Source organism: Cataglyphis hispanica, chromosome 1 (genome assembly GCF_021464435.1).
Source record: "Cataglyphis hispanica isolate Lineage 1 chromosome 1, ULB_Chis1_1.0, whole genome shotgun sequence".
Taxonomy (NCBI): Eukaryota; Metazoa; Arthropoda; class Insecta; order Hymenoptera; family Formicidae; genus Cataglyphis; species Cataglyphis hispanica.
The window spans coordinates 7,825,578-7,841,296 of NC_065954.1; the positions used below are offsets into that span (position 1 = coordinate 7,825,578).

Sequence of the window (15,719 nt, forward strand, 5' to 3'; positions counted from 1 at the left end):
CGGAGTCTTCCATCCGTGTGTAAGATTAATTCGAACTCAAAAACAGGACAATTGATCTTTTACCCTCATTATTTTCTTAAATGGGTTTTTATAATTTTTTAATCGCGACAGCATATAAATCGATTCTATTATAATAAATTATTTATTATAATTAATTATAATAAATAATTTATAGCACAATAACGCGGAGTCATTCAGTTTTCAAGCGAATAATATGTTTATCAACCGCAATTTACGTCTCGTTTATCTACCCTGTGGTAAAATTTGAAATTTTTATGACATTTTATCATTATAGTTTTCAATTAATATTTTAAACAATTTAATTTAAAAAAAGAATCTCTTTTTTTATTTGGAATATTGAATTGTGTAACCTATCCTAACTGCGTAGTGTAGATGATATCTGCAGAGTAAGTTACTTTTTCACGATGTCAACCTCAATTTTTTTATTGCAATTTTACAAAAAACATGAATGGTTGTCATGCCGCACGACAAGCAAGGTAAAATCGATTTTTGCCGGTATTTAACGAAACATTGTCAGCTATCCCCTTGGGTACAATCGAAACTGTTTTTTGAGGCTATACTATTTTATATATCAAAATTGTAACCCAAAAAAATAAACTGTCCAAAACGTCTAAAATGTCCAAAAAAATCTAGTAGCTGATATTTTTACAAATTACGTACACGTATTTTTTACGTATATTTTTATGTGATTACTATATAGTTTAGCACTTTGTTTCCCCCTTTTCTGGGCCGGAAAATGTTATTTTTTTGCAATACCATCCGCTCATGGAGATAACGCGCATATCTCCTGAAGCGGAAGCAATTCCGTGGGCATCGAATAACCGTTGGAACGTTGGTGCGCGCATCGCGTGGATTACAATTTCACCACGTTCCTTTCAAATGAGTACTACAGTAAACGTTTTTCTGGTTACCGGCGTATGTTTATCAGGACATTTTATCCGTTGAAACTCGTAAATTCACATTTCAGATAAGTACAAATTTAATTTATATCTGAGGTGCTTTTTAACATGCTGAACGTGCGATAAAACACGAATGATTTATCAGAGCGAAAATTGTTTTGAATACATTGTTTTGAAATGCATATACTGTTGATATTCTTTCGGAATTTTTTAATTAAAATGCATTGATAATAATATGTGAAAATATTGATATGTTTACGTTATATCAAATGTATCACAGAACAAAATAAAATGCTACATGAACTTGACATTTTAGTTTATCTTGAGGGTATTTTATTTGGTTTGAACAACGGTTGAACAAATTTGTTTAAATTAAGAATTAATAAATCAAGAATTATAAAACAATTAGTAAAGTTAGAGAGAACTTTTAATTGTTTATGAATTTTTACATAGATATTCCTTTTCTTTTTCTCTTTCTGTATTTTTTAAAATACATATTAATATATATCAATATACGTTGAATTAATTCTGAATCGTATCAATATCATTACGTAATAAATCAATGAGATATGGTTATTTCATATGTATATATAATATATATTTTTCTAGAAATTATTTCTTTTCATTATTTTTCTTATATAGTTTCGAATAATTTTTTTAACAATATAGAAAATTCAACGTTTTTATTCATGTAATTTGAACACTGAAAATATATAACATCTGCATATTCAATTCTTTTTTACGGCAAACAAAAGTGCCGAATCAACTTTTCTATGCATTTTTTTGAGTTAATCGCTCAATGATTTCATGCGAAATATCAGCTGACCGCTTTTCCGCGGTGTAGTCAACCCCGAGGGGTTGATAAAATAGAGTAAAAGCTCCCTTCGGTATCATCTTGGAATATCCTGAAACTGCAGACGTATTTCACTAGCAAGTTTAACCGCGTTTTCTTTGATTCACATAGATAGAAAGAGAGAGTGTGAGAAAGGGGGGAGGGGGGGGGGACGGAACGGATAGTTGATGTAAATGCCAAAATCTGTCTCGATATCTCTTCTCTCCTTTTTCTTCCTTTCTCTTATTCTCTTTCTTTCGAATCAAACATACTTTTATTATCCTATCGTTGAATATAGTCAGATAAAATTGGGGACAAATTTTTACTATAATAAAAAAAATGTATTGTATAAAACAAATATTTTATGCAACAAATTTTATACAATATTGGCCACATAACAAAGTACTAACATTAAATCATTTATTATCACCTATCTCGTTTGTCGACGCCTATCGCGATTATGGACCATAATATGGGTCACGGAAATTTATGCGATCAAATACCTAACGTGAACGGATGTCAAAGGCGATCAAGCACGTGCGGTCGCTGTCTTGTTCAGCGGAGATAAAAAAATGACAAATTTTAGTGACAAAGGATACTATTTTTTAACTTGTGACTTTAGGACATTTGTACGACTACGAAATGTGATCTCATTTTTTATCTATTTCAATTTTGCTGCTCTACATTTATCTTTATTGATGTTGAATATTCCATATTTTGTTATATACAATGAGCAAACTCGAAAAGATGACAAAATAAAAAATAAGATAATAAATAAATGCTTATAAAACACTAAACAATGAAATCTTTGAATATAGAATGTTTTTGAAATTTTTTTCGCGTTATTTTTCATTTATAAAAATACTAGTTCTCTTTAGAATAAACATTTAAATGAGATTTCTTATGAAACTCTTTTCATATTATATGTCATAGAAATTATTTTATTTTAATAGCAAGATAATCTATAAATCAATTCAAATAAATTTATTGTATATAATTCAAATCTTTCAAACTTTCGAAAAAGTATGTTAGAATTAAGAAGATTTTTATTCGCGAATATAACACTTCGCAATTTTATGGAAAATTTTAAATACAACATATACAGCAATATAGCAAACACATAGCAAACATTACGAATTTTAACTTTGGTGAAAAGTCTTTGCTGTAATTTCAAGACCGGCTGTCGAAATTGTCAGTTAAAAAGTTTTGTTCCCACGGCGTACATAATTGGCGATAATAATTCGTTTTCCCACAACAACAAAGTACATTGAAACTCGAAACTTGAAACTCGCGACGGATAAAATATCGGCGAAAATTTTCGTGGTCTTCCAACATTATTGTAAGGATAAAATGTAGCAAGAGCGACGATTTCCTCTCGACAGCTCGATGTAGAGTTTCTGTGGTATGACTATCCGTTGTGGCAACCCTATAATTCGCGCTTGTATAATCCCGGATCTCCTTCAAATTTATACGGCTAATACGGCATGGGGTGTACGTTTTCACTCCTTATTTATTAACGTCAAGATTATAACGCTCATATAATAGAGTCGTGTCAAATTGTTTTATAACAAAATTTAATAATGAAGATCATGAAGATAGAATAATTTAATACATTCTAATTACAAATATTTTTTTTTTCGAACGTGGGGATGAATTTATAGCTAATTTTTAATAGTCGTTTAAATTTATGCACTTTTTTTACACATAACATGAATAAGTTTGCTACTCATTTTATTTATTTTAAGTATCTTTATTTGTCAAGTTAACAATAAAGATAATTAATTTGCTTTAAAATTAATTAACATCATTTTTTACTATATAATTTATATTTTTTTATATTATATATAATATATAAAAATATATAAAACATAAAAATATATAAAAAAATATATAAAACATAAAATTAATTACAAATGCAGCTTAGGCAAGAATGTTGGTGTCATATTAATGTCTATGAATAATGCATAAGTGTATATATGTGTCATCCGCGACCGTATGTGCCAAACTTTTGATCGCTTGCATGAATCGTAAATAGTTTTAAAGTTAATTTGCTCTTCAGAATTATCGTTTAAATGGAACACTTTTATGTCACTATATAGTATGTTTTTCACATTTTTTGTACGAGATAGATCATCTTTCTTTATTTTGGAAGCCATCTATATAAACGATGCAAATTGCGTTTGATGCATATTCTCTCAAATACACGCCTATGTATTTTAATAAAACGAGAGGAAAGTGTGATGCTATCAATTAACGAGAAGAATCGCGTGTATAATGCTTCGTTCATATTTCGAATTTAATATAGCAGTTGTAATCGAAAGCATGTTGGGATACTCGTGAGTGATTTTTTATTTTTATATGCAACATGATCAAATGGTTTGTTATGGAATTCATTTGATATTTTATTAGCAAAGAATGAATATTATCAATCATTTTACTCTGACACAAGATTTGCTTACAAACTATGAAACTATAATAAAATATAAATATTAGGTAAATTGAAAATGTTAAAATCGTAATACCTTTGCCATTATATTCGAGTTGAATGTTTTAGTCTTTAGAGAAACATTTTATTACTTTTGTTATTGCATTTACATAACATAAAGTTATTGAGAATTTTGTCACATTAAAATTTCTCTCGCATATTCTAAGAGCAATAATTAGCAAATGTGCAAGCATTAGCACAATATGTTTGCTTAGAAATTTAGGGATTAAAAAAGTGCTAACGACATTCGGGCAAATGCAAGTAATGTTTTACGAACGATTCGCTGGGGTTAACAAGATTTATTTTTTAATTAAAAATGTATGGAGAGAGATGATTATTCATTAAATTAATTTATGATGAAAAATGTTTATCGATTTACGATGACTCATCATAAATAGTATTTAACAGTAGCGAAAATTTAATTCAAAATCATTATAATTTTTATCATTATGTTTTTACACACACACACACACACGTATGATATGATATATTTAAAATAATTTGTAACAAATAGTATATTATATTACAGGAAAAAATATATAAAAAAATTTATAAGAGAGAGTAGATATAATATATATAATATTTATTTTATTTATAATATATAAAATTTAATAATAATATATAATCTTTTAATTTTATAATGACTTTGACACAAGAAAGATTTTTTTTTCGTCAATCTAGATAACTTTTAATTTCTTTATAACTATTAAAAATTTAATAAAAGCTTACTTATATTTTTATTTCTCCTTAGATTAAAATTAAATAGTTTTTCTCCTTAGATTAAAATTAAAAAAAATCCGTGAAAGCAATAGATGTGTTGCTTTCTCGTCCTTTTCGTTAAACATGGCAACAAAATTCTATAAGTTTTTGATCACTGTGGAAAGTAGGACGGAAGCATAGAATTAAGAATATGCATCAACATATACTGAAGAAAAATAATTAATGAGCAGGGAAGTAAATGTACACAGGGAGTCATAAAATAAAGCTAATGGCGCCTAGTGTATATATCATGCGTAAGTTTGAAATAGTACTTTCTGCGCACTTTTAAGTTAGTTTTTCAAAACTAACTGTACTTGCAACCTTGCGAATAACACATCAACCTGACACGTAACAACTATAAAATATGCATCGTGTTTATTAATTCGAATTTTATATCTTTTGTACGGGATGACGATTTGATAGATCGTGTATGATTTTTGTATCAACATGAGTTGAGCGTTTAAGTAAACCGTTTTTATCGTTCACAATAACAAAGTCCACGTCCCTACGTAGAAGATGTGTCGTTTTATTTTTTGTAGGCACATTGAAATTCATAAACCAAACCCTCGGTCTTGCTACCTCGCCGCTTAAAATGAACGAATGGCTACGGCTCGCTTCCAACCGCTTGATTTTTTAGCGGGCATCTTTATATCATTCTAGGGGAAGTCACGTTCTTTTTTTCTCTACGTGAGAAGAGGAAAACCTACCCCGGTTTGAGAGACCGCGGGGGCGCGCGGGATTTTATTTAAATTCATCTCGGAAAGAGAATTTTAAAAGAATCGCTCGCTATGATTACGTAAAGGCCGCTGACTAAATATTCAATACCTGTGTTAAGTTAATTTCACTTGAAACGCCGTTAGCGGTAAGTAGAATATTCATACGATATTCAGTGGCATTTTTTGCCATAGCAACGCGCGATACGGACAGATGAATATAGTTTCACGAAGCAGACTTCGCGAATTCATAGGCTAATTACCGCACATGTTACAAAAACGCGACAGCCATTTCCACCTGGCCGTGTAAGTTAAATTGTAATTTAAAAAAAACGCTCCATATAACATTTTTTTTTTTTATAAACAATTTACCGAGGATATATCACTTTGCGTTTATCATGATACACACATAATAAACATTTTGCGGTAAACTCTGGAAATGTAACATTTTGGGAATCGACATGTAATTTACTCAACTGTGTTAATCAGATTAAAACTTTATACATTATACACATATAGAACTTTGTTCTGGTGTATTTTGAATCTGTTTCTAGTAGCTTCAGAAAGTCTATATGCATTTCATGCGCAATGAAATATATAATATGTGTGTACTGAGAGAGCCGAGAGAGTTACAGAATACATCTAAATTCGTGTAGGGAATATGTAATAATACGCTTAATTTTGATACCGAATTATTCTAATACGTTTTATTCTATCGTGTATAGTGGAATGAAGAGGGAGCTTATTGCGGTAATAATCTGTTGTTGATTGTCGTTATCGACATGTCATGTTACTTTACGATACAATGGTGGTGTGCGAACGACTCTGTTGAATACTACACTCTAGCAATAATGTATTAATAATACGTGTTGTTAACATCAAACATCAATTTTGATAAGAACGTATTATTACGTTCGTGTCACATATTGATACATATCGGCTTTATGAAGAGCATATGTACCTTCTCTTAAATCCCGTATTAATTACAGGACACGTTACGAGATTATAAAATAATCAATTCATTTATTAAATGATATTTGAGAAAGAGAATTGTAATTTATTGAATCTGCACGTATAATTTATTGAATCTTGATAATAAGAGATAAGAATGATGAGTTCTGATATTTGACTGTTACAGACCGTTAAATTGAGAAATAATAATGTAAAAATTAAAAAAAAGAAACGCAAGTGTTTTCATTAACTTGCTACCTCATCTTGCATAGAAGAGTTATATAATATCAGAAAGATAGAATATCAGAAGAATAGTATAACATTATTGGAATCAAAGTTCGCCGTTAGATTTCAACGTGTATACGTACCCTTGATGAAATCCACCGCCATCTCGAGACCATACGTATCCTTGTCGCAGTCGTCGAGTATGTGCGCCCCGATTTTGACCCCCGGCATGATTTCTTGCTTGTTGAGGGTATCCAACGTGTAGAGCATCGCCTCCAATGCTTGTATGCCACCTTGAGGCATCACAGGCCCGCATGTAACACTGTCCTCCCTCTCGTGGACCATCATCAGGCCACCTAATACAAGATCACCTTCGACCACCGCTTCTTTCTTCACCGGCCAAACGATCGGAGTCGATCGAAATTGACGATGTCCGTGCCTGATTGGATGACGTAGCTGTACGTCGTCGCCGCGGAAACGATCGTCGTGTATGCTCGCGCGATCGTGATGACGCATCCTCACGACGGTATCCGTCATCGAGTCCACGTATCCGTTGAAATAATTCAAGTCGCGTATCTGCGACGACACGCGCGAGACATTCTCGATCTTCCTGACGTCGATCTTTCTGATCCATTGTTTGGTAGATCTCAAGCGTCGATCGTCGGCCGAGCACATGCAGCTCAATAGCGCCAGGAGCAGAAACTTCATGACGTCATAATCGAGAAGTTATGTTGCTTGTTGCTAGTCTCTCGCGGATTTCCGGCCTGAATTTATTCGTCCGATTTTGATGTTTCCCTTGTCCGCCTCAGGCTTTGAATTCACGATGATTTACCGTCGCTACTCTTCTTTACCAATATGAACGGGCAAGCCCCGAACGGAAGAGCGGATGTTTTGCGCACAATTGACGAGGAGATGTGTCGGCGCGAATTTTGGTTTCGATTGATCCCGGTTTTCATATTTTGTACGCGTAACGTATATGTCAAAAGTGAGCAAAAACATCGCAGGTTAAATATTGCGCCCTCATCTTTTCAATCTGATGACACTTTAAGGTATTAGTTGAGATATAAGATAAAAGATATTAATGTTAAAAAATAGATACGCATAATTTATACTGACTTGAAACGTATCTCTTAAATATCTTTTAGATATTTAAAAAAAATTAAATTTTATTATTTTAACAATGATAATGTTTGTTTATATCTATTTAAGTATATTTAATTGGAGATGCTGATAATAAGAGAGGATATAGTTTTTTTAAATATCGATGGTTATAAAATTAATATATTAATATATATAAATTAATAACAATTATAAATTTTAAGAAATTTACGAGTCAGCTTTTTAATAATTGAGATATATTTGACGAATACAAGCTACACACGGAAGGTGTAATAATATGTAGTGTGTCGTGAAGGAAGATATATACTATGACATATGCCACTGGTAATGTAACAGCATGTCTTGGTAGTACAGATGCAGCATACGTGTCGTTGTAAAACTGCACGTGAGCTTCCGTTTGCATTTATTACATAGAACTTGCTTTTCTCGACGATGCATCCTTTCTATATTTCATGCAATTTTACGTGTGACCTTTACGCTGCCATAATTTATCAACGTTTCTTTTACGCGGCGAATGAAATGGGTAACATATTAACGCGCGTACACGTCAAAACGTTTGTCGATTTAAGCTGCATCATTTACGCGTAAGAGTCGGAATGGATTTATCGCCAACCTGAATCTCGCCATTGTTTCCACCGTGACTTATCATCTCTTTTTCTCTTTCTCTCGCGCGCCTTTTGACACCCGAAAGATAATATTTATTACCTAATACCATTTTCCTCACTTTTTTAACGTGTTCAAGAGCATTAATCCGGACATTTTACGAATGGCTATAATCAAGCATTTTCATTTTATCGAACAAATGTTTGATGCATACTACATCGATACTAATCATATATCAACATTACAACGAAAAAAAATAATTTTGAACTCATCGCGCTAATGATTTTCCCCCTCCTCTCTTGTATATTTCAAATGCATACAATAAGGGACAACAGATAGTATTCATATATGTATGCAACTAAGTGTTCGTATCCAGATGATCGTTATTCAACGCTGTCAGATATGCGGCGACCGCTATCGAATATTTTGATATGTCTCTCGAGCTGCGAACCCGCAGCTATCGTGCAAGCCGCAAGTTTAAATTGCTTGGTCACGAAGTGCCACGTTGCATGGTCGAGAAATTGTAGATAGGCGGACGTGCGGTCGCACATCGATAACGACTTTCCCAGCTATGTGTAATTAAAAACTTGGACGCGACGTTCGCCAGAAGTTGCATCGTCGTTCCTGTCGAACTTTTCGGTTCTTGACGAATGATCGTTTGAACCGAGATCGGTTGTAATTCGTTATTGAAGGATGTGTGTATACCTGTTGCGCGGTTCAAACTCTGGACGGAAGTTTCAACGTCCTCATCGCATCGCGTCGGAATTATGCTCTTGTGCAATTTTTTCTGCACGCTGACATGCGTTCTGATTCATTGAAAACGCTTGATATATCCACGCGAGACCGTTCGATATAAGCACGATCAAGTGTCATTCCTAGACGACCTGTTGCTCACCATTCCTACATGGACAGTACTATGTATGTGTATAACGAAGAGAATAGAAAAGGATGACGCCGGTTGTCAAAAACAGGAAATACAGCTTGTATGAGCTGCATGGAAATGAAAAACATAATCTTTTTTTTTTGTGAAAATTTTATAATAGCTGCACAGTTTGAATGTCTAAAATATATATTTTGGCAAATTGAGTTTAACAACATTTTAATAGATGGTAAAAGTTGAAAACTTGTATTTGAAACTTTTAAATATATTTAATTATATTGTATTATATAATATTTAAATTAATTTTAACATTGTTATTAAATTTATAAAGACGTTAAGAAAAAGGGGAACCATAATTCATTATCTAACTTTCATATATTTATTTTAATTATTTTAAGATTAATTTTCATCATTTTGATATTATTGTAGTAGTATAATAGCAATATTCTTATGATGTACAATCGTTATTCAAAATATTTTGATTACGTGTTTCACAAATGGTGTAATCACTTATCTTTTTTATCATTGTAAGAAAATTAATGTACTAATATAATATCAATGTATTTTCAACTAAAAGTTCAATATTTGCGTTATTTTCTCTTATTTTTTCTTTTTTATTATTCAATGATAAAAATGAATATTAAAATTGTGATTTATGAGTTAGACAATTGCATTAATTGATCTTTTTGTGCCCTTTTAATCTTATTTGGTAATATCTTGCTGCAAGCGATTTCATTTATAACCCGAAAAATTCTCGCGATAATATCGAGGAGCGCTTTCAGCTGCGTTAATATAAACTAATAAATAACGATAACGATTCTGTAGTGATATTGTAGCATACTGGAAAGTCGATTTCGTTGACGGCAATACGAGCACCTCGCCCGTTTATTAATGGTGCGTCGTTTTTCGTTGGATGCTAAATTTACACTGATTGCGAAACATCGGTTCATCGAATCAATTCACTGTTAGTTTGCTGTGCAATCACAAACAAAGCAGTATCATCTGTGATCAGTGATTGTTGACGACAACGCGAATATTTAATAATTTCATCAATTAATGTCTGCTAAAGCACTTAATGAATAAAAGGCACAACTGAAAAGAAGATGAAACAAATCGATATGGAATGATTTTATTTTTATTAGTTTTCGCGAAATCTTATACTTTTAAATAAGTTTGAAATAAGCTATTTCTGTTTTATGGTAGTCGATATATAATATATAAAGGCTTTTATACATAGAGAGAGAGAGAGAGAGAGAGCTATTTGTAGATAATTAATGTAACGTAATTTAACTTGTTTACATACAATTATTAAATATGACTATTAATATTATGCAATATATCAATTACAATATGCATATTTCTTGTAGCTGTATATATAGGTAATGTTACATAATTAAATTTTCTCGAACTATCTATATGAAACATATTTTACCTAATTTACTTTACTTTGAGATGCATTTCGACTAAAGTTATTTATTATTTTTCTTTATTTGATCGTTATTTACAGTTGCATTGCAAGCTAAGTAAGTAAAATGTTTAATAGGTGATAATTTATGATAATTTTCAAAGTGTCAACTACACACACTACCTAATTAAGCAGTAGAGTTAACGATAATTGTAAAGTTATCCATTTATAGGCCGAATTGGGCCAAAATACAATAAGCATCTTCATCGAACTAGCATTAAATGTATCACAAAGCAACTGCGCGATATAACTCAGGGCTATATGTGAGGAATAATAGACTATTTACATCGTACTCAAACTATTATCATAAATTGCTTAAATCTCAATAGGATTCCGAATTGTATTTCCTAAAGCTTTTGTAGGGAGAATAAAACAAAAAGTTTACTTATTGTTGATTTTCGCTGCCACTGCTACTCACTTTATGAAGTCGGAATTTTTATGATATTTTTATGTAAGAAAGTTAGATTGTATCTTAGTCAAGGTGATTAGGAGAGTAATTTATTTGAGATTATGTGGCGACGATAATATCGAAAACTTGTTCTGAATTATTCAAGAATTTACATGTCAAAATGAAATTGCTGCAGCCGTTGTAACGTAATTTTTTGTCGTAGACGCAACATATGCTTGTGCAGTATGTGTTACAGTATGTTGGAAAAAAAAATAACAAACTCACAAAGTATAGCGCTAATGGAAAAGAAATGTTTGCAGTAATATATATATGTGACATGATTCTCGTTACTTCTAAAATAATATTTCTTATTTATAATTGACTTTCCAGATGCACGTATGATGCAGGTGTATTGTTTTATGCACGATATTTTATCGTATCGTACTTGAACAAGCTGGACTAAAAAAGTTACGTATAAACTTAATTTCATCTTTCATCGCTTGATCAAGCGAGAACCTCGGGCTTGAAAACCGATTAAGCTGATCAATTTCATCTCGACATCATTTATTTTTGTTTGGAAAAAATGGAAAACTTATTTCTTGTCTCGATACATAAAAATAACCATTTAATGTTCTTGCCAATTTTTTTTTTTGTAGTATCAGAAAAGTTGTTAATTTGAAAAGTCGCTAAAAGAGAAAATCTGTATTTATCACGTTTAAATAAATAATTATTATAAATACAGTAAATACAATATAAAGAATAAATACAGTATAAAGAAGCGATTTCATTATTTTTTTTTTCCTTAATTGTTTTACACTAATCATTTTTTATTAATAATTTTCCAAATGAACTTGAATAAATATAATACAGGATGAATAATACAGGACATTTTAACAGGCGATCGATAGCGATATACCTAATCCCGCAGTGATAAATCATCGATGTCACAAACGTATGATGAATGTGCAATCGAATTGCAAGCCCGAGAGCTTCCTTTTATTCGAAAAGATCTTTTGTTTTTAAAAGTAACTTTTTTCTAGTTAAGTGCACCTATTTAATTATTCATTATCTTTGTCCGAAGTTTTATTTTATAGCGGTAACAATTAATCCCGTACACACTTTACTGTCCACATTACTTGACTTTTACGCGAAGTTTTTACGAATTTTAAAATACTTTGCAAAAAGTTTTCGTATTTTATGTCATTTGAATGCCATGTGGATCACCATCGATGTGTCAAAATCGCGCGAACGGCGGGAAATCTCATCGGCGAGTAGGAATGATAATTATCTATATAATCACTATTGTGCCGATTTTGAGCGAACTTTATGTCATATCTTTTAACGAAAATTGACGCTTTATCACGAAAATTGTTTAGGCCCGAAAACGTTTTGAAAAGGAGCACGCGCGCGCGTTACTGTGCTGTAGCAGCCACTGACTGGCTGGTGCGACTGCATCAACGCTACCCTTCTCGAACGTATCAACCCTCCTACCATCCTCTTCTCCTACCCTTCGTTCCCTCTCCTTTGTCCATTTTCTCATAGGTTCTTTCTCTTCCCCATGTCTCGACGACTTCTCTTTTCTGTCCTTTCAGATAATGATCAGCGTTAATCTTTGTCAAACGATTATATGGTGGCTCAATGTCATCGGGCAATATTTTTATCTGAATAGAATCGTGTCGAGAATAATAATATTACTTGATTAAAATTTAAATAGCGTTTAAATAGTACTCATAAAAGAAAGATATATTTTTTATCGACTACTATTTGAAAGTTTCAAAATAATATGTAAAAGTTTGTTAAATAAATAAAAGAATATTTTTCTAAATACTTTAATTAAATTGTAAAGACGAGAAATAATATAATACGATAAATTATTTCAAGTATATTTGAATATATGTTTGCGTTAATATTACATGTGATATGAATACGAGTATATTTTATTAATTATCTTTATACGAGTTATTGATTATTTTTTTTCTCTTTTTTTTCCTCATTTAGTAATAATAAATTATATTTGTTTAAAAATATCTTCTTGTTGAAGTTTCATATTTTGTGAGATATCATGAGTAGTCTTACCCGGTTAAAACAGCGCATTAATTAACGTACATGATGATATATTTTTAAAGAAATGTTTTTTTTTATGTTATTCATTGTCCATTTCCTTATAGTATTAATTATTCGGCTTTTATGCAATGATATTTTTATGCAAATGATCGAGAAAACTGATGAGGACATTTTGCTCATGATTTATCCATTACGACAACGCGAACAATTTCGACAGATCAGCGCGACAGAAATTGTGTCGTTATGTGATCTGCATTGCAATACATTTCGAACGTGTTATTGGTGTGATTTTTATACGATTCTCCACTCTGTTATCCATAATTGATATAAAAAATAAAATCTTTATTGCAAAGAACAATATGCAAATTAACAATAATGATAATTTGGAATTAAATACACAATTTTATTTAAAATACGAGAAGACGCGGCAAAATATCCTAATCGTACATCGTGATTAATTTTATTATTTTAACAAATCTGACATCATCAAGTCTTTGTTTGTGAGCATATCTAAATAATTTCATTTATTTAAAAAAAGCGTCCCGAATAGAATAATATCGTAGTCGCATCGCAAAGTTTTATCTTATCATACCTTGCCATCATTTAGAGTTCTTTGCGAAATCGAAACTCTCACATCACTCTCTCTCTATTACATTGTACGAGATACGATTACATGAAGTTCGAGTTGTGCAACGAGATACGATCGATGTAATGATCAGGGATAGTAATTGGAGAGGAGACAAGATAAGTGAGAGTCTCAATCGAAGAGAAGGGTTATTCAGTTATTTCATTAGAACGTATCAATTGCTGAGAGATCGACAAATTAATTTAATGCGATTTTATCGTATCCACTTAAACTATCAATTTGTACATGGAATATCTCAGAATTCATCGCGTAAATCAAACATGATAGAACGTTGCGGATACTCGTACAGTCGCCTTCCAACAGTCTTTAAATTCGCAACGTGGTGGTTTAATTTTCGATGAGCGGTGCTAAAACTACACGATAACCAGTAGCGACCGTACTAGCCCGATCTGGCGCTGCACCAATTCTGCGATTAATTTATCGAGAAATTGGCAGCTATTTCTAGAAATGCATAACATCTGTTTCGCGCGGAGTTATGCCCCGAAATTTGAGTTGCAGAAGTTGCTTCTGCGACGCGTAATAGTTCACAAATCTATTACACTGTACAACCGTGCAAAAATACGTATATGCGATAGAACGATACACAAACATAGAAGTGTACAGACTCGTGCGATATAGTTGATGCATGAGTTTGCACATGCTTTTTGCGATTAAGTTTATTCTCTAAAGATGGATACTATTAAAATTGTGTATGTAAAAAATTGAACAAAAAGGCTCCGGCCTTTACATATAATGTTGAAGCTCGGTGAAACTAATAAAAACAAGAGACGTAACTAAAATCTAGCAAGAGATCTAGCTACGAGATTTACATTGTAATTTTACAATGTACGTGCTTTTATGCGCAAAACGTGATAGGCTGATAGCGCAAACAAAAATTGATGCAGACGTTATCATGTTTTTATCAAAGAAGATTGAACGATTTTTTGATGTGTCGTTTAATTCGCTTGATGGCGGAGCCAGCTATGAATAAAGAGTAACAGAAATAAAAGGATACGCTATCTGTTCGTTAAATCTATAAAGTTGCGAATGTGCATTGAACAGGGTTGCAAAACGAAGGATAACGATAGCGATCACGTGCTTAGTACATCATGGATACGGAAAATGGATTAGGCATGTTTTTGTGCAGTTACTTATGAGATTACCTAGCCGGAGCTAACCGAGGTGGCTTCGGAAACTCGTGCCGGAAGTCTTATATCTTGGTGATCAATTCTCTCGAGGCGAACCGAGATAAGTTCGTTAAATGCCGGGTCGCAACCGTGCAATCGGCTATGATTTGTTAAGAATATCTAAAGCTTTGCCTCTCGGATTAGCTTTCACCGAGTCACGAAGTTCTCGAACGTTAACATAACGAGCATGAGAAATGACTCTTGTCATTTCGAGAATTATTCTCTTTTTCTATTATTATTCATTTTGAATACAATCTTGATTTTAAACAGTGTTGCTATTAAACATATAGGTTTTCTGCATTTATTTTGTTGAATTTTCTTGATGAGAAAACGTGTAGAATAACGGACATCAATTAATATTGTGCATTAACGCATGTTTTATATTTTGTCGAATATTAAAATTTTTCTCTAAATTAAAAAAAATATTGCTAAAATTTCACTAACTAAACTGTCCTCCTTATATCCTTTTATATATTCTCTAGAGATAATCAAATTTATATTAC

General features: G+C 31.9%; 2 protein-coding genes across 4 annotated transcripts in view; one reads left to right on the forward strand and one right to left on the reverse strand.

Moving 5' to 3' along the window:
* Nucleotides 1–15,719, forward strand: part of LOC126851037 (COP9 signalosome complex subunit 7) — an 80,012-nt gene that overhangs the window by 52,403 nt on the left and 11,890 nt on the right. The window lies entirely within an intron of this gene.
* The window catches only part of LOC126849343 (metabotropic glutamate receptor 2-like), a 117,774-nt gene that overhangs the window by 46,541 nt on the left and 55,514 nt on the right, over nucleotides 1–15,719 (reverse strand). Inside the window, exon 1 of one of the 2 annotated variants that reach the window (XM_050591092.1) lies at nucleotides 7,029–7,702. The exons of the other annotated variant lie outside the window; for it this stretch is intronic. Coding sequence (XP_050447049.1) covers nucleotides 7,029–7,593 — 565 coding nt within the window. The 5' untranslated portion in view covers nucleotides 7,594–7,702. Of the gene's footprint in view, nucleotides 1–7,028; nucleotides 7,703–15,719 lie in introns of those variants that run through there. 2 annotated transcript variants of the gene reach the window in all.